This window comes from Syngnathus scovelli, chromosome 18 (assembly GCF_024217435.2).
Source record: "Syngnathus scovelli strain Florida chromosome 18, RoL_Ssco_1.2, whole genome shotgun sequence".
Lineage (NCBI taxonomy): Eukaryota > Metazoa > Chordata > Actinopteri > Syngnathiformes > Syngnathidae > Syngnathus > Syngnathus scovelli.
Window position 1 is genome coordinate 9,104,866 of NC_090864.1, and position 23,120 is coordinate 9,127,985.

The 23,120-nt window shown below is 42.4% G+C and overlaps 2 protein-coding genes and 1 long non-coding RNA gene across 4 annotated transcripts in view; 2 read left to right on the plus strand and 1 right to left on the minus strand.

Annotated features, from left to right (window-relative positions):
* The window catches only part of zeb1b (zinc finger E-box binding homeobox 1b), a 35,756-nt gene extending 25,900 nt beyond the window's left edge, over positions 1 to 9,856 (minus strand). The window contains exon 1 of the mRNA XM_049749980.1: positions 9,637 to 9,856. Coding sequence (XP_049605937.1) covers positions 9,637 to 9,694 — 58 coding nt within the window. The 5' untranslated portion in view covers positions 9,695 to 9,856. The remainder of the gene's footprint in view (positions 1 to 9,636) is intronic.
* Positions 1 to 13,292, plus strand: part of LOC125986330 (uncharacterized) — a 30,926-nt gene extending 17,634 nt beyond the window's left edge. Inside the window, exons 6-8 of the long non-coding RNA XR_007487578.2 lie at positions 701 to 838; positions 9,850 to 9,958; positions 13,020 to 13,292. This is a non-coding gene — a long non-coding RNA (uncharacterized lncRNA). The remainder of the gene's footprint in view (positions 1 to 700; positions 839 to 9,849; positions 9,959 to 13,019) is intronic.
* A 4,620-nt stretch (positions 13,293 to 17,912) lies between these two features.
* Positions 17,913 to 23,120, plus strand: part of znf438 (zinc finger protein 438) — a 36,044-nt gene continuing 30,836 nt past the window's right edge. For both annotated transcript variants that reach the window (XR_007487442.1, XM_049748858.1), the window contains exons 1-2: positions 17,913 to 18,050; positions 18,966 to 19,042. The gene's annotated coding sequence lies outside the window, so the exon portion shown is untranslated. The remainder of the gene's footprint in view (positions 18,051 to 18,965; positions 19,043 to 23,120) is intronic.

Consider the following 23,120-nt stretch of genomic DNA (forward strand, 5'->3'; position numbering starts at 1 on the left):
AATCACGTTGGGAGTCATCTGCTCACCTCTCGACCCGTCTAGACGTTGTATTACCGCCACACTCTACCGGATATCGGTCCCGTTGCGATCGGTTTTTCAGATAGACCAAGTCAGGGAGAGATGAGGGAAGGAGAGACCACAGAGCCACATTGGAAACGCCTTCCTGCTTACTAACAGACTTTGGTTCCTTTAGTCATGTCTGGATTTATTTAGCCTATAAACACAGTCTACAGCAATAGCATTACTAAAATCCTTGTCCAGCAGTGATACGAATCGAAATGAACCTTTAGTCAATCCGAGGCCTGTCAAATCCAGTAAAGGCGGCAAAATAAGGAAAGACGGATGCAAATTACTTGATAGTGATTGCAAAGCTTTGTTAGAAAAGTTCTAACAAAGACTTTCTTGGAGAGGTTAGATGGCGACGTAAGACTGTTTTTCTTCGGATAAACAAACAAATCAGCTTTGAGAGAAAGAGAGAGAATGATTGGGCACCCTAGGGAGAGAAGTGATTTTCTTTAACAGATTTCCTGATTAGGAGAAAGGAGGGGAGGGGAGAATATAATCCAAAAAAGGGGTAAATTGAGCCAGTTCACAATCAGGTCATCATTCAGGTGGAGGGTCAGAAAGATCGCTTATGAAATGGAAAAACAAACAGAGGAATAAAAATAAACAAAAAGCTTTGTCTTGAAACACATTTCAGCCGAACCATGTGACTCTCACGGGGTAATCTCATGGGAGCATCCCCCGCCCCCCACCCGTGATCTCCCTGATGGACTGCAACAACAGGAAGTGAGCCTGCAATCGGCCCGCGACTAACTACCACCACACCTACAGATAAGTGAGTTCTCCCTCGTTCTCGCGTGCACCAGCCAATTCCAAGAAGGCACAAACAAACACTGTTCTAGCTCCCCTCATCATTCAGATGTTACATTAACGACAGCCATTTGTCAGTCCACTCAGTTAAGTCTATGTTTAATCCCTTTAAAAGAAGACTGAGAGGAGCAGAAGAATCGATGGCACGCTGCCCATTGCTGCTGGCGTCTGTGGCGAGCAAGACGCGCTGCAGCCTGGCACTGAAAACGCGGAGGGACCGAGGCGGGCAGGGGGTGGTGGATTTTTTTTTTTTTTTGCACTGGCTCAATAGCCCTTGTTTGTCTAGGTCCCTTTGGGAAGTCAGGACACAGCAGTGAATAGGAGCCAGTTAGCAGCGATGGCATAATAAAGAGTGAGGGAGGGGAGGACCCGGGTCATTGAAATTCTGCACAGGCTACGGTCAGAACCAAGCACCATTGCCAGCTGTGGCAGCAACTCAATGGATTAGTGGGGGAATCAAGTTTTGTCTTATAATCATAACACTGGGAGATCTTTGATCGGACTCTGCTTCATCAGCAAAAAAGAATCTGGAGTTGAATTGATAGAAACTAGCCCAGCCAGACGTGTACTGTAAAAGTGACTCATTTAAGCCATGAGTTAGTTCCAGAGGAGGATGACACTGACATGACAAGCAAACAGGCCAGCGCAATTGAAAATATGATTTTTTTAAAAATGTATAATAGATTTGGGTTTGCGTACAACTGTGTCATGAGGTGAATGTATTTGCATAACTTATGTAACCAACCAGAACCAAACAACCTACACGTGAAAACAAAGATCAAGGATTACAGTTCGCGCTGGATTTTTCTCTCAACTGGTTCGTAACATTTACTTTCATAGTATGCCAGGAAATAGAAAAGCCAAGCTTCTCATGTTTTATTTTTATAGCAGAGTACCAAACCGTGACTTTTGTGTGTGGAAACATCCTGGTTTGTGGACCTCACAGCCTCTGATGAGGAGCCTTAAATAGGTTGCCACAGGTGCTGGGGGCCCGGGTGTGTGCCGGAGGGAGGGGGGCGGGCGAGCTAGGCTGGATGGGAGCAGGGCCGCAGGAAGCTTCTTGTTTTCACAGAGATAAAGGGCTTTCAGGTTGCATCCTGGGCCGTAATCTCCCACACACTTCCTGGTTTTGTTCAAGGAAAGGCGAGAGAAAATGACAAACTAACCTTCGCCACAAGAGGCTGATCAATAACTTTGGATGAAGCCGGATATGCCTGGCATTTGTGCTTTTGGCAAGCATTTAATAGCAAAGCAACTTTCATGGAGATTATAAAAAAAAAAAAATCCTTGATTTGCAGTGATTTATGGATTCATTTATTCTGAGTGCTGGTTCATTAGTGCTGATGATAAAAGTGCGCCTATACTTTATTTTCTGACCCCTTCGGTTGCTTTAAAAGCATAATTAACATTGTTCCGAGCTCTTACATGCTAATTAAAGAAAATGCTTCCTTCCTCCAAATTCAAGTTCCTCCTTGCAGTCACTTAACGAGAGCCTTGTGCTTAAAAAGGTGCTGAATATTTTTGCATGAGAGGGTTTTCTTGAAAGCTGCCATCAGAAGAATGAGAAACACAAAGTAAGAAAGACCGCATTCCACTCTGCATTGAGAATGCCAGCTTTCGACCACGAGACACACCCTGTTCTGTTGCCAGAGGAAACTTTCAATCTCCTCTCTACCTCACTCTGGCTGGAGCTGTGGCTCCTCTCATACTTTTGTCAGGTGTTATTTATGAGCACTATGTAGCTGAGTAGCCGCATGCCTACAGCACCTGCTGGTGTCGGAGAATCCGAGCCAAGGCAGCTGCGAGAGACTGGAATAAGAGAACAAGGATAGAAGACAATTTGGAGGCCCTCTGGAACAAGCCTAAGGGAGACTTTATGAGGTACAGCGACGTTGGAGAAATCCACGTGTGGTGATGTTAAATCACAGCGCCGCTGAGCTAACATCTCATCCCGCTAATGAAGGTTATTATGATGGGAACAGAAGGAGAAAACAAACAAGTGACGAAGAACCGCTAATTAATAGTGTTGTACAACTCGGAGCGTAATCAATTAAAGGCCACGCTTCATTGACTCACAGGCAAAAGCAGTGGCGCCACAGTAACTAGGTGGCGTGAGGGATGGGGGGGAGGGGGCGGGGCATGAGTAAAAGGACAGATGTACAATCCCTGTTCCTGCTATATTTATACAATGTTTATGCCAATGGATCATGCTGTGTAAAGAAGTAAATCTTGGTCATCGTGGTTATATACTGGAATATTTTAGCATGTTTGTCTGACAATAGCAGATTTAAATGGGTCAATCAGTCTGGGTAGTGATTAAGGAATAGTTAAGATGATTACAACTCCATACTAGCATCTTGCAGGAAAAACACTTTCTGCCCTGCTTTGTATTTCTCACACGGGAGCTAAGTACAGTAGTGAGTGTGCCTCATCTTGTCCTTCTTAGATTGGGTCACACTCGGGGGCCAGTGGGAGCGCCAAAAAAAATACTTATGGGTTAAATGGGGCGATGCGGTTGCTCTGTGCCTCCCTTTATTATGCCCCCCCCCCCCTCCTGCTTTCATGCAGACCATTCTCCTCTCATTAATCCTGTGTGGATGTTTATCCATGTTGACATTCAGCATAGCAGACGGCCCTCTTTCTGACTAACAAACAGGGTGACTAAGGTTTTCTTTGCTTGAGCTGTCATTGGGCTCTCTCGCCTAGCCCGTCTCGTGCAAGTTCCAAGGAGGGGGTGTTGAGGGGGGGGCACAGGAGTACTCTCGATTTGTTAGTCATTGCGACCCTTGGGACATCAAAGTCAGGCTTCGCAACTGGAATCGGTGTGTGAATATGAATGCGTGCCCCCCTCAGGAGGGCCATTATCAGTTGTGTGTGCTATGGAGAGGAAAATCAATATGGTCATCATAATGGGCTGGCAAAAAGCCAGCCACTAGGCTGTGTTCAAAGCACAATGCACAGCAACGGATTACTTCTCATCTGATGTCATCCAATTTCATCCCTGTAGACCCGAGCCGCTGTGGGACGACAATAAGGTCAAGCACATTAGAAGGGGGGGGGGGAGCTTTGTGGCAGAAAAAAAAAGTTGACAAACTGACAGTCAGGTGCTCTGAAGTGATGCTCTAGCAGAGGTTTGCCCTAAAGAGCTTTTGCTTCACACAACACAAGCTGGCGTGAGCGCCTTACTGAGCCCGCCTTCTGCCTATTGTGTCCGTCCAGTCTTTTTCATTAACCGCTCCACTGAGGACCACAAGCAAGAGGGGAGGGGACAGAGGGACGGATGGATGGGCAGGCGGGGGGCGAAAAAAAGAGGTGGCGCTAATGATGGGGGTGGTCAAGGAGGGGTCTGCAGACAGACCCGAAGGGAATTACTGTTAGCCTACCAAATGATTGAAAATAAACACAATATATGACTTGTAGTCTTTATCCTACTAAAGATGGCAATTAAGAGGTAATCACGATCGAGAACATTATCTCACACTTGCACCTGTTGGAAAGGGGCCCAAGAGGGCAGAGTGAAGAAAATGAAAGAAAACGTTGGCAGGTTTCGTGTAGCTGAGGTCATCTTGCAAACCCACCTGTGCTCATGACTCACAACTTTGGTGTCAGGCTTACACTTAAGCAGAGCTACGCTTCCTGGGAAGTAGTAGCTCATGCTTCTCTTCTGAAGCTGAGAGGGGAGGGGGGGGGGGGGGAGCAACGGCTGTTGTTTTGTTCAGCTCATCATGCTGACGCGTTGCTACAAGCTCCCCCCCCCCCCCCCCCCCCCCCAAACTCCGGGGATATTACACCCCTTTTCAGAAACACTGTTGCTGGTCCTCGGAGGGTACGTCACCCTCATTTGGGGATGGTTCAAGGTGTTCGCCCCCCCTCTCCCCGTCACATTGTCCTCATGGCTCATGCTTCAGATTCAGTGAAGCTCCTGCCTACCATATTAAGCCTTCATCCCAGTTTGTTGGGCACCAGCAATGTGCCCGCTACAATACACTAGGCGAGAAATGTAATGAGCAGTATGTAAAGCGAACAAGCGTGACGTCCATGTAAGCTACATTTACAAGATAAAAATGTCAGAGTGCTACAATGCGGGTCCTTCAGGGCCTTGGGCTGTGTGGGAAGGATTTGATGAATTCTGCTTACGTTCCATGGATTCCTCCCTCGCGGGGACCTTCAGGAAAAGAATGGGTCATATGCAAATGGCATGCACAGTATGGAGAAGAAATTTCCCACAAGCCCAGTGTGAAAAGGGCTCTCCCTCCCCATGCCAGGCCCGCTGAATGGGCCTTTTCTTCTGCCACTGAAAGTGAATGAGGTAGAGCAGGCTAACTGCAAAGGTAACTAGGCTCTTTCTCCTCGGGCTTTCTCACTAAAGCCTCAACACACAATGGTTCATTTACGCATTCAACCACACAAACCACAATAAAGCACATCCAAGCGCAGTTAAGGGGGTTACTGAAACTGACTCTGGGTTTAAAACTCCTCCTTTATGCACGAAGAGCACCTTTTTATAGGCTAATGCTCTCTGCCTCCGTGGGGGCAGCTAATCATTAAGCAGACTTAACAGAGGTGGGACCGTACATCATATAATTCCAATTTTAAGGAGAAGCCATCTGAGGAAAGTCATTCCTTCAGTTAACATCTCCGCTAAAAATATGACATGAGATGAAGCATTGAAGTCAGTATCTTCTGCATCTGCCATCACTTTCAGCTGTCACCTGTTCCAAACGTCTTTGGACACCTCAGCTGCTTCTCACCAACTCCATCCACAGCCTCCCCTCCACTTGCCAGTCGGCGGGGGGGGGGGACACAGCGCACAATTTAAGGGGTCACCAAAGAATGGATAGAGAGAGAAGGAGGGAGAGGAGAAAGGGCCGAGGGCTCCAAAACTCCCCCCCCCCCCCTCGACCCCTCCCTCACCTCCCCCGCTCTTCCCCTTTCATTGAACAGACTTAAACACAAACACAATTGGATATGCTGGAAGCCTCACAATGGCACAGAGGAGGAAAGTGAAGTCATACTCTAGGCACGCTGGGTGCCTAGGTCAGGGGGCAATCAACAGCACCCATGGCTACTGTGTCTCAACCCCCCCCCCCCCCCCTCTTCACCAAAATAAAGGACAAGCTTGGGGAGAGAGGAGGGTGTGCAGAGGTGGGGGCAATTTCTTCCCACTTGGCACTTTCAAATGAAGCTGCCGGGGAAGTTGGTGAAAAGCCGTGAGATAAATGAAATATTTCCTCCTCTGCTAAAGTCTTCACCCAACAGGGGTGAACCTTTTTAAATGTAAACACATGTCTTTAAAAACACTAATGTGAGCATGTGGAGCGACACAGCCAATCCCCACCTCCTCCGATGCCAACGCTTGTTTCGCTTGACAAACTGTATCCACGGCTCGTATTGTTCTCCAGCAAAAAACCTGCAGCATGTGGTTGTATTCAAAAGTTTTTTTAGGGCGTGGTGACAGAATCCAGAGCGCTCAGTATACGGTCGTTTCATCGAGCCAATAAACAAGTGCTCAACATCACACGAGTAGATGCCAAGTGCCGAGCTCATTTTCCTTCTTTGATGGGTGATTCATCGGGGTGAAGTCAAAGCTTGTGGAGGAAAGAAGGATTGCACTTTATGAAATGTTTTGATGCGACAGCTATCCAGAAAGTATCCAAAAACCATTCCAGTGACGCCCTGTTTATTTTCTGCAAAGAATGTTAACACTGCTCACTAGGGCGGAACGATTTATCGTTTTGGGACCGAAATCTCAGACAATGCAGTTGTGAGATCTTTAAAGCTGCCATTTTTTCAAGGCTCTTATCTAAAGGCTCACCTATCAAAGGCAAAGTACCAGGTTTTGAGTTCTACACAATAGATCTCAAAACTATTTCCATTCACTTTAAGGAAGTGTTTTTGTTAAATATATTAAATTAAATGAAAGAAACAGAATAATGAAAATGATACTTTCGGACCGCTTTAACTGGAATAATTTAATTAACTTGATTGGCAGTACTATTATAATTTAGATTTAAATTTTTAAAAATCCAATTAACACCATGATGTGAATTTCAGGCCATATCGCTAAGTCTAGTTCTAGATTTTAACGTTTGTAATAATGTCATTTCCTGGCACGTTACTAAATAATAATTTGCACATCGAATCAGAAATGCGATCTATGTCGGAAAAATTCCAAAAGCAATTCTTAAAAACTTTCAGCCCAACTGCTCACATTCCTCTATTCCCAAATTGCTGTTTTAAATTACCATAGCGGGGAATGCCGTCTATTCCCGAGGGGAGCAGAATAGAGAGAAGTGACAAAGGGAGCAGTAGTATCCCACCAATTGCAAACACCTGTCATCCTGCGAGCTGTTAACACCTCCCTGTTTACAGCAGGGAATGAAGCTCACCTTGATGGCCGCTACACGTAATAGCCAGCGACCTGGCAAAAGGCGCTGACCAGCATTGATTAGGCACAACTGGTCCAAACGGTGATTAAATAACATTTCATTCAACTTAGGATAAAAGCATTTCATGTTATTATCTGGTTTGCATGCCAGATCACGAGGCAAAGGGAAGTATGGGTATTAAGGCAAATGCAAATGAGGTCAAAGTAACAGACAAGACATCTGCCTGGTCACGGACTTTAAATATCAATAGGCTTGTGTCAAAGCCTGTCAATTTAAAAGGGACAAGTACACATTCTGACTTCTTTGTTCCAACTCACAAATGTGGTTCCATTTGCTAGATTTAAACAACTCTGTATTTATTGCAATATTCATCAAAAAGCCTGATTGATCACTAAGAAAATTACAAAGCTCAAATTTGTGAAACTGATCTAGACTGAGAAATAAAAAACGCTTCTTAGCTGTACCGTTATCTAAGGCGTGTTCACATATTTACACCCAATCTCCAGAGAGGACGCTGCACAGTGAATACGCCTCAGAAAAAAACTAAGATGACAGTGGAAAAAAAATAGAAGACACTTTTGGACAACGCTGTGACAAACCACCAATGGAAACAGCTGAGATAAACATTGTTTGCTGGCATGTTACCGCCCACAACAACTACCATTCCTAACTTTTCCAGCTGAGCGCACCAAAAACTGCAGACATTCTTAGTTCCCCCCCCCCATTAACTTTTTAAACAGTTGACGCGTCATTTTATAGTGACACTGCCAATTTGCATTATTACTAATCGTCATCGTAGCTCTGTCACAATTTGCATATTTGTTTTTGATCAGTATTATCTCACTACTCGACATTTTGTAATGTTTTGTTTTGTATCCTAAATGCTGTACTTTAATTATTTGTGCGTTTTAACATATTTGAAGATGTTTATTAGACCAAAAAAAAAGAAAGAAAGGCACGCGTTATTTTCATTATCACCCTACTTCCTTGAGGCTACACTGGGTGGCAGAATACACAATATATCATGCAAAACCACTCGCTTGTCACAATCGCACATTTACAAACAGAAAGGCATAAAAAGGATGCAAGTGTAACCCACATTGTTAGAAAAGTAGCGAGCGCGCAATCTGCGACTTTTTTGCGTCACTTGTGTATATTCCAAAACACCGGGGAAATCCAAGTGCGCAAATATATCTGACAGTGATATAGAAATGACGAAAATTGCGTTTTAAAAGCAGGCTAGGTGACAACCGTCCCAGTGGAATCAAAAAGGATTCCCAACGCCACAGGCGGAGAGCGGCTGTCCTTATATGGACTGCGCGCTGCTCACACATAAACAGGCGCGTGAGCTGTGCCTCGCGCTCCGGAGCCTCGGTACAACCTCGACGTCTTTCTAATAAGCTTTCTGTTCCTTATTTGCCCTAATAAAAATGACTAAATAAAAGGTTTAGGTACATTGCCTTTCAACTCATGCGCAAAACAGACCCGTTAAGCGCTAGGCGGCGGTAGATTAGGATACGATGGAAATAAGTGATAAAAGCAACAATTTTAATAACTTCAAAAAACAACTGTGGTGTCTTTTGATAAAGTTATAAAAAGCGCTTTGCATTGCTGACCAGCTTCGATAAGGCAACACGAGTTGTTCCGCCCAACGGTGCAGCAGCAGCAACAGTGTCGCTCACGTATACCTGCTCGGAGTACATTTCCCAAAGAAAGAAGACTAAAGAGTTGCTGTTATTAACTTTGATCAAACCAAAAATCCATCCACAGAAATACAACAACCATTATGGGATAAACAACCAACCCGTCGAGAAGTATAATAACAACCAGGTAGCAGGTCCGACTTGGATTAAAAGGGTTAGAACTCGACAAAACCACCCAATAGTATCTCTTTCAAATAAAGAAACGTATGCACAAATATACAAAAAACGTGTTAGGATGAGATAAAAGCGCTGTCCGTCCTTTTATAACATCGTGCGGTGTTTGTAACGGTCTTGGGTGCAGCGGACCGGTGAAGAGGGCTAAAAAAAAAACTCGACAGAATGTTCTAAGCAAGTGGCTCCACAAAAGAAGGGAGAAGTATATTAAAATGTAAACATGAGATAATTGCGCGTCTGTTTATAAAAACGTGAGATGCAAATGGTTTTGGGGTGCAGCGAGCCGCTAGGCGGAGGGCGTACGCGGACCAGGTACGTATAACGGTACACCACATAGGCAGCAATGCAGCGTTCACTTGCTACTTCACAGCACTTTGAATGAGTAAAAAACACACTTATGCACATCCAAAGTTAGCACGGAAAAAAACAAGGGACACTGCAACATCCCAACTGCCGCTGCAAAAGCAAAGGTCCCCTGCAGAAGTAGTTTTACTCACCGTTGTTCCTCCTCGGGTTCGCCTGCTTTCTGCGCTTACACCTGGGGCCATCCGCCATGATCCTTTCGTTGTGTCTAAATGCTGCCGGAGAGTCACCTCCTCTCTCACCCCTTCTCCCCCCTCCGTGTCCTCCCTCCCCTTCACCTCCCCTTATCCGCACCTGGTTTACGACACTAACACTTTACGACATCACCTTCTCGTGTACCTCCACAGAGCCAAGTTGCGCGCACCGGTCCCATCCAAGGAAGCGCAGCGAGTGAGAAGAGACGCTCGGCAGTTTGCATGCGTGCTTTACCTGACCAGCCTCTAGGAAGTGAGCTATGTAGGTTTGCTCTTTTAAGTCTGTTTTGTTTGTTCATCAAAGGTAAAGATGTACGCTTTGCACTATGTTGACGTCATAAAGCATTGCAACATGCATAACTTGTGCAAACACCCGCAACACCTCAACCCCCCCCCCCCCCTAATTTACTTCACATCATAGATTGCATTGTCATCAGTTTGTTTGCAGTAAAAACATTTTTGTGGAACGTACCTGAAAACTGATCAGATTTGAAGTCACTTTGAATAAAGTTTTTAAAGTAACATTTTCTATATATTGTATCCAAATTAATTTTCTGATTTGACTGATATTGATTTGGAGATATTTATCTGCAAGCAAACTTTATTACAATGATAATGATACAACAACACAAGGCAAAGTAGACCAAATATACCAATCCCAAACACTATTAAAAATATGGTTATAGTAATATATTGGCCCCCCAAAATTAGTTTTTGCCTTATCTCCTCAAGATGTTGGCCCCTTCCTTCCTAAATCAGTATTTAGTATTTATCAATAAGTATTTCATTGTCACTTTGTTCCTCTTAAACCAAATGAATAATTTTAATAACACATTATTATAACTGCAAACATAATGACATTCTAGTTAATTTATTTTGGGGGGATTCTGCTGGCACACATTATGTAAACACCGTTATGCATCTTTGCCCCCACCCCCCTTTTTTTTTTTTTTTTTTACCCATCCTTGACCACTATTTGAGTGTGTGAAATGTGTGTTAGCGAGAGGAAGAAGTCATGAGACTGTCATCACTGATTCAATCCTCTGCGTAAAGAAAGACCCCGCTGTTCTTCTGAGTAGCGCTTACCTCAGACGAGGATGACATAGACATGCCAGTGCAATCAGCAGGTTCAGGCTTCTTCCAATCAGATGAAACCTTCGTGCACAAACACACAATGCTTATCACACCACGCTCTGAGCAAACTGAAAAAAACAGTCACATGTCTGAGGTGAATTCTTTTTGTTAAAGGAAACATGCATGAGTGTATGAAAGTCCAATCACTGGAGGTGTCAGAATTAATTCGATTATCAGATTCGAGCCATTTTTAACTAAAAAATGTCAAAATGTTCTGATTTGAGGCTCTCAAAAGTAATAATCCTCCAATTTCTCTAGCCCTCCATGAAAGTAGATTTGATTTATTTTTTTGTTCAATCAAAATAAGACATTTGTAAACAAATGCTTTTACTTTGAAAAACAATCCTACTTGTGTAATTTTGTATAACTGTCACTAAATGATATCAAATAATCCAAAACATAAATACACTTTTACGCAAATGAAATTGTATCCGATTATTTGAGTCGTCGATTAATCAATCGAATAATCGATTCTAAAAATATTAGCTAGCGACCGCCCCACGAATAACGTATACATAGTATATAGGTCAGCGGAGTCTCAGTTGCTGTGAGGTGGTGGCTATTCTTAAAGTAGACAACTCTAAGGTTTCTATTGCCTGTCATCACTCAGTTTTGTTGGACTGTGTCAGACTTGCAGTTATTTTATAGTTCTATTTTGTTTTGTATTAATCCCAGACTGATTTATGTCACATTTAAAGTGACATTTTGCGGATAAAAAAGACACTTTCCTTGTTTGCTATTCCCTACGTGTTATATATGCCCAAAAGACACGAATTTTGATTTTGTTTCCACTTTGGATTGTGTTGGCTAGTGCAGTTGTAGCTACCCCATGTTATGGCCGATGGTTTTATGTCATGAGGAAATTGTGCCACTAAAAATCCGCAGGCCCCAGGCAATAGTTTTCCTTTTAGTGCAACTCATCATTCAGCTGCATGTAGTGTGTACCCACAGACGATTGGCAGTTCTTAGGACTGAATAATTCAGTAAGCACAGAGCAAGCTGAGCTCTGAGGACAGGCTGACCAGACAGAGAGTAATAGCTTTAGCATAAACAACACCTCCAAACTTGCACTGTTCCAATAATTGTCTGACAAGGGGAGGGAGGGAGGGAGGGGCGGTTGCCCAGACACTGCATAGCTTGCTGAAAGAAGGCCCCAGAAATAGTCTGAATCAGCAAAGATCAATGGTGAAACTCCTGGCTAACCACGTGGTCCTTTAGCGGCGGTTCCTTGCATGCTGAGCATGGAAAATAAGATGCTTGTTATCCAATGGAAAGTCAGATCTTTTCCCATTTTCCTTGGAGCGCGCCACTATTAGCATGAAGGCAGCGCCTGTGCAAGACAAAGAATAACAATGTAAAACAACCTGAAGACACCATCTGATGTCTTAAAGAAAAAGCTGGATTATTTTTTTTTTCCTACTGACAAATGTTGAACTTTAATCTTCATAAAGGTTGTGCATTAAACCCCGATTCTCATCAAACCCGATTGGTTTAAAAATGACATTCAGATATCATCTTTATGAAATAAAAGGTAGACCTCTTGTTCTTCCTGTAGCGACTCGAAACTGAAAGGATGAGGGAGCGATAAGCAGCCATCCTCTACTACATTAAGGGATCATGCTGCTCCCTGAAAATGAGTATTGATCCTCTTAGGTGCAGGGTCGTTTAGGAGATTAATGTGAGAAGTGGTTGAGCTCCATAGTGCTCCACCAGGACCAGGGGATCAGCTCAGCGGGACAGCCGAGCCACGGGTGACAGAGGTGCAATTGTGCAATAGCGTGGAGAGGGTGGAGAGCAATTCGTTCCTGTACATCCGCACTAAAGAACTGCCTCCATCTGTGCTATCAGTTAAGAGCATCAGCTGGATGCACAGGTTAAGAGGTAAGGTGAGAAGGTCAGAGCACGTCGAATAGAAAACAACGGGTCTGAAGAGAGAAAACGAAACGGCTACGGGCGTGATGGACGGAATGAAGAGCAAGGTAAGGAAGAGAGGAAACGAGAGTAGAAAAGAGGAACAGAAAGTGCACAAAGGAGGACGGCGGAAAAGGTACACCCTGCACTACTCCAAATTGAGAATAGGAACGAGAAGCTGTGGCGGTGATAGAGCGACACAGAACAGACTAAACTGCTTAATCTCTCCCTGGAGACGACGGCGAAATGTGAGGTTCTCCTCTTCTGCTTTTCCACAGACCACCACCCCCTCCCAACACAACACCGCGGCACTCTGCTCAGCTGCACTCCAGGCTGTTATCCCGCTAAAAGCCACAAACCTAAAGTGCACAAGTGGAGCCTACTCTGCAATTGATACAAGTGAAAGGCTCACTGTTAGCCTAGCGGTGAACTGCAAGGCCACATGCACAAAATGAGTTGTGAGAATGATTTTTTTTTTTCCTCCATAAAAACACTAATCTAATAATCCTACTTGCAGCAAATAAACAGATCCTGTTGCAGGCCTGAGAATTTTCTCACCCTCTGGGGGGATGCAGCAGTCCTTGGGGGAAACTCTTAAGACAAATATTATTTCAAGTATTCAGCTGCAGTTCAATGCGTGCTGTCAGAATGCAAAATCCAACAATGCAATATTTTTAGGACGAGATGTCAAATCTGATCTTTTTTTTTCCCCTCCTTTAACAAGCCAGCAAATTTTCACCACACTTCCGCTTTCCTCCTGTATTTTGTTTTGTTTTTGTTCTCAAGACAGGAAGTTTCTGACACAAAGGTTGAAGTCAGCCACACCCCCAAATAGAATTTGGGAGAAGAACAGTGAATTTAAAATCATGCATTTTGACACCGAAGAAGTCCATAGCCTGATTGCATAGTTCTGAAAATCTGGGTGGCCACACAACTTGGAGTTTCTGACCCGCGGGTGAATGTAACGCTGCCTGTCTGCATTGCGGTCCAAGACATATACTTGTTTTGGCTAGGAGGATGTGTGTGTGTGTGTTATTCTAACACACAGAACACAACTGCAATGGCCCAGAAAGCCTTACCCCAGTCATGTTTTATGGCTGTCAATTGTAGAAAGCCCAGCTCACGTTTATATTGTATTCATTGGAGCGCTTTTTTTACATTGTAGCCATCATGTGTGCTCATCAAACAAAACATAAAACTCCAACGTGTTTTTTCTGGATGTATCACACACTGGAAATCAAATTATTGATGTGAGCCGTTCTCTACACTGGTATTGTTGTTTAATCCCACTAATTTGTTTTTGTGTATAAATAATTGCATTAGCTCAACGCTAACATACAATAGGAAACACCACAGGCAAGCTAACAGAAATTAGCTTTGATGATCCACCCTTAGTTTCCATCACTTTGCAAAGTGTGGTTCAACATGTCGTTGTTTATAGGTGTAAGTTTAAGGCTGAATCTGAGAAACGTGTAGGTGGTTTTCTTATGTCTCCGTTTGTGAGAGGGGCTGAACACGAATACCAAACACCTACTCTTTTCCCACATGTCCTCGTAGTACATCAAAACATTTGTCCACAGTCTATGCATGAATAGTGGCGAAGTGAACATTCAAAATAGCAGGCAATTACTATGGGCGTCCCTTTACTCAACCTTTGCATATTAAAGCCTTCTTGTCAAACAGATTGTCTTCGCTGTTCTGAGCAGCCTGCACTGTGAAACAATTTTCATTAAGGGACAACCGCATGGACCTTAAGCTGTAATTTCATAGCCCAGTGTCCCTGTGACCACTTCAGGGTCCAACGGTGGCCCACCCGCACCTTTACAACAGCCGGTTAGAGGTGCTGAAAAGTTGATAGACTGCTAGTAAGTTTTAGGCGTGAAAAGGGAGTCCCAAAATGAAACTCCAGTCCAGGAAATGACTGCAATAATAACATTTAAGGTTTGGAAATGAAAAATGTGGGATGCCCCTCATTTGTACAGGTTAGAGGACACTCTCAGTTTTAACACATTTTAATCATAATAATAATAACCATAATCCTTGAACATGGGGTATTTAAAAAATGTGATATATTTCTAGCAACTGCTTTAAAGTTGAAGCCAACCAATGTTTTATATAATATTATGTTGTGTGTTCCCACTAGTCTAAACACGGCATTCTGATTAATATAGTTTTTTTTAAGATTAGTAAAGCAGAGAAATTCACCTGTTTTTATCCAGATCACAACCAATCACGGCTCAGCTTCAGAAAATTGTTGAGCCGTGATTGGTTGTGACCTGTGATGTCATTTTCGGGCGACAGCAAGTGGCAAAATGGCCGCCCTCTAAAATAGATGAAAACAGGTTGAGTTTTCCCATTTAATTAACATTCCACACATGAAACATTGATCACAACACTGTGTTTTAACAAGTTGGGCTGCACAGAACATTATTACAAAGAAAAAAAATTAGGTGGACTTCCTTTTTAAATTGCAAGAGGTATCTCGTGCAAGATTTTTAAAGGCAAATCCCAACTAACAAATTCCATCCCCCCAAAAAAAACACTCATCATCTCATAGGTATTAAAGCCTGTCAGCTAAAAAGAGTCCAAAATGGCAATCAACTTAAGCCTCACGTTGTGGACCATGAGCAAGAATGCTCATGCTTATTCAATGTGTCCACTGAGGTGTGCAGACACTTCATTTAATATTTCCATAAGGTTGCATACGAGGGAACGTGAGGCATGCCGGTAATAGGAAAGTCATGAATTCCGTGCCAATGGCAAAAAGGTACGCTTGAAACATCCCTCACATGAGCAGCAGTTTTCAACTCGACAGTGGACACATACATAATTAAGCCAAGTAAAGAAATGCATTTTTCATCCCCAAAACATCAAAACACCTCAACGTCTCTCCTAATGAGCAAGGTACATCACTTTTATCCGCTGAGCAGGTCAACGAGACTGCCTTGCCTAAAAAAAAATATTGGAATAGGAAAGAAAAGAAATAAATGGATCCACATGCGCAACATATTTAATCAAGCAGTCATCCTCGGGGGGGGAGTTGGGGTGTTTTTGCTCTGAACTTTCTTAATAAGATTAGATTTGTATAATATTAGTGTCACTCCAATCTCCTTCTACTCATGCAAATCACATAATTTATGTATTCAGGTGAATTATCATGGATAAACCTTTATTAATTTAACTATCCAGAGGAATCCGGAATGCACCTTGCCTGGCGGCCATTCAAGTCTAGCAACAACAATAATATTGTGAACGAACTGCAATACTTATGTCTATGAGGCATACGAGAATGTTCAGTAGTGCTGAGGATAGCAATGCTATGCTAGTTCAGCACCATCTATGAGAACGTTACATCAATGCGGCTCCCTACACACCTTCGTAGATGGGAATTAACCTGACACAGCTTAAAACGCCTTACTGAATGTTGGTCGATAATGTCATTATCCTAAAGCAATTCTTAATTCTATTTGGACCTGAGCTAAAGATCCTTTTATTGATCACAAAGTCAGATGACATGACTACTTTTTCTATGCTGAAGACCTCAACGTGCTTCTATGGCCCATACAGCCAAGCGTTACTGATGGCTTGGAATATAATTTGAAATTCTTTAACGTCTCTTTCACAATGATACTCGGAGGATTTAATCGAGAGTTACAGTTAGCCGCTCGACAAATGCTGGAAAGTGATAGCTGTGTCGTTCATGAAGGCTTACAGAAAAAAGCTATTTCATATCCTATTTAGAGAGATGAGAAATATTGATATGAGTCACACGGCATTATCAGTATGAAACAGAGGCAACCAAGCCTTTTTTTTCTTCTCAATCCTTCACTCTACTACTGCTTCGTTATGAGTGAGTGTATACAAAGAATAAAAAAAAGACCCTTAATTTGAATAAATGCATGTTTTCTCTTTCTGACTGTTTGTCATCAACACGTGCAAACAAAGTGACATAGTCTGAGAGCACCTGTCACAGATGATCGTACGTAAGCCGTGACATGTGGTTAACAGAAAGAGACGTGTGTAGCCCCAGGTGACTCAAACTGCAAAACTAACAACATGCTTCGCTGCCCAAAGACCGCAGTGTGAAACACTAGCAAAAAGGGTGTGCGTAAATGTGCACGGACCTTCATGTGTACCTAAATGTCCTTTTATGGCTTCATTAGATGTCAAGAAAAAGTCATCATTGGTGCTATGTGTCATTTATTGTACTTATTTGAATTATTGAAGCACACAGCAATCATAGCAATAAATATATAGCATATAATAAGAAAATATAATGTACTTTGCTATTTATGGGCGTTCCAACTGGATCCATTTTTTTATCACTTAAAGGTACGCTTACTTAACTGTGGTTAGATTTCCACTGATTGTCTCAATTGCAGTTCTCTCGTGAGATAATTTGATATCATGAAAAAGTAAAGATGGAAAAAAAACGTTATAGTCGTAGATGTGATTAAAGTAGTTGGTTTGACTGTGCCCTGTGATTGCTAATTGTTGATTTGCGTACCAATTACACCAGACATGGCCATATTACTATTATTATATGAATAATGGAAACCATAGTACATAATTTAGCATTATCATTTACAGTTGACCCTGCATAGCTGCGGTTTGATATATTCGCTGATTTGTTTTATTTTTCGGAAATTTTAAAAATATTTCAGCATATTTTGTTTGTTTGTGTTTGTTTGTTTGTTTGTTTGTTTATATCTGGCGTTTGTGTTTTTATCCAAAGCATTAATTGGGTTTGACATGTATTCATTTATTTATTTATTTCCACACCCAAATGATCAATATGCAAAAATCAATGCCTATTTAGGGCACCCAAAATAAGAGTCACCATCGATTGTTTACATACATCTGCGCTCCTCTCATGTGCGTGCCAGCAAGTGAAACTACTGTAGTTTACTCAGCAGCTGAGCGCTTGGCTGCATATAGTACGGGAGACGCACTGAACTGGCGGACTGTACCATTTCTTCTGGTGTGAGGTATTTTATGACAAACATGTCTCCAAATCACCATTTTTTGACCAGTTGCTCGAGAAAATATTCAAACCATAAAATACACACTGTAAAATTAGTGTGTTAAATTTACATGAGCCGATTTAGCACGAGGAATAAAAAATGACAACTATCTCCTGCATATTAACACCCCCATATTATATCATTCACGGTTTGGTCCAAAATGGCTGGAGCAAAAACAGAAATGACAAGCGACGATTTTGCAGAGTATTTTGCAAAATGACTCCGTCTTTAAAGTGAAGGTGCAGCCTCCACTTGTCTGGAGATCCGAGTGGGACATATTTCGAGGTAATGCAATAGTAACATGGAGCCTGATGCTTTGACTTACGTCAACGAAGCCAAACAGGTCTTAGTTTGCACTGCTGTCAGTCACCATAGCTTGTACATGTAGCTGGAATATCTGCATTAGTTCTTCATTTACTGTTTGTGTAACACCGTCACTTGGGAAACAACAACATGCAATACTGTGACGTGCATATGCACATGCATCAACTTGCGTGTTGGTAAACGCTCTCGTAAGATCTGTCAGTTTGTGCACAGGATGTGCAGAGCAGGCCCGTGCTAACCCGATGGCGATGCTCTGCAGACAAACGTCATCAAATTAGGATTCCAGCAGCAAGCAATGTCAGACAGCCTCAAAGTGATGTGCAAATATTGGCTTCATGTGAATCTTATGCATAGAACTCCCTTGCCAGGCTGGTGTTGGTTGCAGATTCCAAATCAAAGTGTTTCTAGAATGCATAATAGTCAATTGACAGGTACCTGCCATTTTCCAAAAGAGCAACATAATAGTCAATTGCATTTGAGTAATGTCTGACATTTCTGCACAATACATTTTTGGCACACTAATAGTGACCTAAACAACATTTTGTGAGTGAAGTAAGACTGTGCACTTCTGCATGCAACCAGTACTACTAGTGATGGACTAGATGTGAACTAGTAGAATTTGATGAGTCTTTTCCTTTGCACAAGAGTCAGCTTATTCAAAACCCACATGTTGGCACATCTTGTGTTACAAAATCATGAATGCATTCTTTGTGTCTATATGTAAAGTGTGAAATTAAAATGCCAGATCTGATCCATCAAAGTGGGTCGTTTCATTTTAAACCCTGACGTACTGGATGACATGTTTTTGCAGTTTATGTTTTTTATTTATATATATTTATTAAATATTTTTTAATAGTGCTTTCATTTTTCTTACAGGGAGCCTTAAGGACCAAAGCTCTGAAAACTTGCCGATGCATTGATGGATTGTGAGGCCCACGTTTTAGGAAAACCTGGTATGTAACTTTCGGAATCCTTTCTGCTGTAGTTAAAGCATAACACATGACTGGTGAATTATGAATAAAGTGTTTCTGCTTATTGTACATTGTTAGTAAATAAAATTGTTTTTTATTGAACAGTATAGCACAAATAATTTTAATCTTATAAATGAATAAATTTAATTTAATACATTTAAAAATAAAATAAATTTTATTCTGCATGCAAGAGTAGTGATTGGCTGCGTGTTATGTTTCTGCATATATTATGTCATGCTGTTGATTTGTTTGGCTCATAGTTGATGTAAAAGGCAGAACATTTCCTTCCAAGTTTGTCTTTTGAAGTGTCTGCCTTTTTTTGCAATTTATGTTGGCTCTTTTCCCGTCGACTATGTGAAACAAATTATTTTGTGAAACAAGCCATCTGCTGTATCAGTTTCCTCATCGATTGGTGACTGGAAGCGTTCTGCCTGATCAGCCGCACTTGGCAGCTGTGAGCTTGCAGCATGTCAGCATGGATGTTTCTCACAATCAGTGAATAAAAAAAGAAAAAAGGTTTCCTATTTTTGCAAGTATTACTCATATAGCAGTGCTAGTTGAAATGCATTTTAGATGTTAATGATCAGATGTGATAAATTGACAATGTGTTTGTGGGGAGGAGGAGGGAAGGAGAAATTCCCCTCCAAGAAGAGCCAACATACTGAACCTGGAAATAGCTCTCACTGTGGTATATATTCCAGAGGGGGTTTTGGTTTTCCTTTCCAGGTAGAAAATATTATTTCCACCACTGCCAGGAAGCCAGGTTTTGTCACATTATAACGAGCTGGAAAGGTCAGCGAATCCCACATGCTGCAACTCTTGCAGGAAGTTTGCATTTCGCACCCCTTCAGACCTGCAATTTTTTTTTCTTGCCATTTCAATGTCTAGCTGTCATCACACGTTGCCCCCAAAAGGCAAGCATGCATTTGCCCTTCACTTGCCCCCTACTAATTTTTTTTCCTGTTGAGCTCTGTTAGTGGGGTCTCATGTCAATCTAGTGCAGTAGACAGTTTGCTGATCCAAAATGCAATGTCACCTAAAAAATTTGTAGTTACCATCATCATGACCTACATTAACATACAGTAGCGTAATAGGCCCAAGTGTTCATCATAAGAAACGGCCAGAAAAAAAAAGTACAATGCTGTTACGAGGGCCACATTCCCTATCATAAAAATTAAACCCAGGTCTAACCGAGATCTGCAGAGCTTTTACTCAGATGTGAGTTTGTTGGAAGAGTGGAGCCACAAACCACAAGGAATCCAATCTTTTTCCAGATTAGATTTGGGCCATGTGCTTCAGGTTTTGGTCTGGTACTTGTAGGAAAATATACAGCACTGCTATAAATATTGTACTTGCACAAAGGTGAAGCATTGATTGCGAATAAGATTTGTCAATGTGTACAGTGAAACTAATTTGATGTTGCAATTTAGCAAAAAATATGAATATTGTCTAGCTATATGTGTAAGATGTGTAGAAATTGAATAAATTAATCTTTTGATGTGGCTAGTTCAAATAATTACAAATGTTTGCCTGCTGTTTTTTTTTTAAGTCAGTAAAGTAAATCATAATCGGTAAAAATATGCATACGATTCGATTCCAGCTTTATAGTTCATTTCAGAGCAGCTTACTGCTCACTTGGAAAATTGGTTAGCTGACACGTTTTTAAGAGTTTTCACAGGGCCCGGTCGGTGCAGCTCTCAGCTCTTTGGAGGAGTCGGTCACAGTTGGACTGTGACAGCCTCGTTTATCACGCTCACCGTGGCAAATGGCTCGCACTTCTAACGGGTGCGTCGCGTACAATGACTCGAAGGGAAGAGTACCACTGTGGTCATTTTCACCCCTCGTGAGGAAGGGGTTGGCATGTAAACATGGCACCTTGCGTAAACAAAATCCATGGCGTACAGCTGGTTGTGATGTTGACTTTGGCTGGTGAGCAGTTCCACTGTGGTTTCTCGTGGGGCGAGATGGCAGGCAAAGGAAACTTAGATGCTTGTCTAACGTTTCCGCTCAATCGTATGATCATATTACTGTAACACGCACATGCATTCGTTTTTCTTTCAGGCGCCACTCATCACGGCGCTTTGAAGAAGCAGTCTCGCTAGAAATTATTCAACAAAGAGCCCCTGCGCCAAAATCTTTTTCAACAAGCATAGTTTGAAAGTCTTTTTTTTTTTGCATAAAGTTAAATGTCAATTGCTGTTATTGACAGCAAGACATGAGCAAAATGCAAATACAACTGTTTCATATGGCCAAAAAGATTGCTCGTTTAAAAACATCTTTTTTTTTTTTTTTTCATACTATTCTGCTTAAACGAGTCCTTTCAGGTAAGTGCTGCCCAAATATGTCATGAGCGGATGGTTGAAGAACAAGGAAAGCGCATCTCATGTCTGAATAATGAATGAAGAGCATATGGTGGATGGGAAAATATGTTTGTGGCTCAGTAATAGTCGGGTGAATATAATTTCTCAAGTCTCATCGGACTTGCATTTTGAGGACCATGATATGGTCTGAAGTCATATCATGGTAGAAATTGAATGCCTTCACAGTAACCTGAGTGTTTCTGATTGGGGTATTGATTGAGATTTCACAATGGCATCGATGTGACCTGGGAATCCCTTATATTAATTTCTAATAAATGGAATGCAAACTTATTATATGAACGCATTGTAGCATCCGTTGGTCCCCTGGTAGCATGCGACAATCTTAACCACGATAGTTTGAGAAAACATTTCAAATCATTTTGGACCTGGTACACGTTTATTCCGTCTTAGACGGTCTTATAAAATCTGAAACCCAAGCCACACCCTGTCATCCCTCTGAGGGCCCTCCCACTTCAAGAGGTGCGGTACATTCATGAATGGCAGCATCCCGTGTCATGGAGCGCTTTGCAAAATATACCGCCCCCCTGTTAATTCATTTTGTTACTCCACCCTTTGTCTCCTCAGCCTCTCATCTCCCTGTCTCGCAAACACGTTATGCGCGTCTCCCGTTCTCCTTCCCACAGCTATGATTTAAGCGTCACGCTTGCTCCCACTCCCTTGGATCCCTGGATCACGTTACCCTGCCATTACTCAGTCGTTCCCCTGCGAGGGTGCTCCGCGTCAGCAGTAGCGGAGCCCGCCTGCCTCCTCCGGACCTGTAGACTAGCACGATTTAACCACAGACGCCCATGGTCAGTGGAGGAGCTCCAGCTATGGCACAGACACACTGGAAAGTTATGCAGCGTTAGTGTCATGCAGGCAAGCTTCACTGTTTTGCAGCTGCATTTTCTATTTCAAGACTAGACGTCTTTAGTTGCACAACAAACTGATCATGAGTTTTTGTCCTCACGGTCTTCTCCTAATGAGTTAAGGGCATTGAACGTCTTATGAACGACCCTGCAGAAACGTTAGGATTGCAATTTGATTCATGCCTTCTGTATATTTGAAGGAATTGTGGCTAGCCTATCGGTTTAATTTACGGGAGCTATTGAGGGGTTGTAAGTGCGTAACTGTGTCTCTGCCTATGTATTCTCATAGGTTGTAAAGTTTATAGATGCCAGAGCAACCTCCTGCTATTAAGCTTGTTGTGCACTCATGTGGAGCTACAACTCCCCTCTTTGCAATCACCTTTAATTCCGCCACTCACTAAATTTATCTCGACATGACACACGCTCGTCCTGCGTGAGGCAAGCTAGCATATCACCGCACAGGAAGAGCCACTCTGGCTGGGATAATCTTCTCTAATTGAAAAAGAGGCATCGTCGAGGGCCGGTGGCTTCTATGTTGCTCATCCCCGCTGCTTGTTTTGCAGTAATGAGACATCTGGGGCTGCGCAACAGAGATGTTTGGAGAAGACTGTCAGAGACTAAACAAGAGAGAGCGCCGCTTGTTTGCAAGATCTTGAATGGGGACGTTTTAGATTAGTGTGGCACGATCAGTTTGCCATAGGTGTTATTCACAATAGGAAAACTGCAATTAGATTATTTGTTTTATTTCAGACCGATACCAGTTTCAGGACTTAATTTTTGAGGGGTCACGATACCGATACCAAGTACTGATACCACTAGTACTTTTAAAGC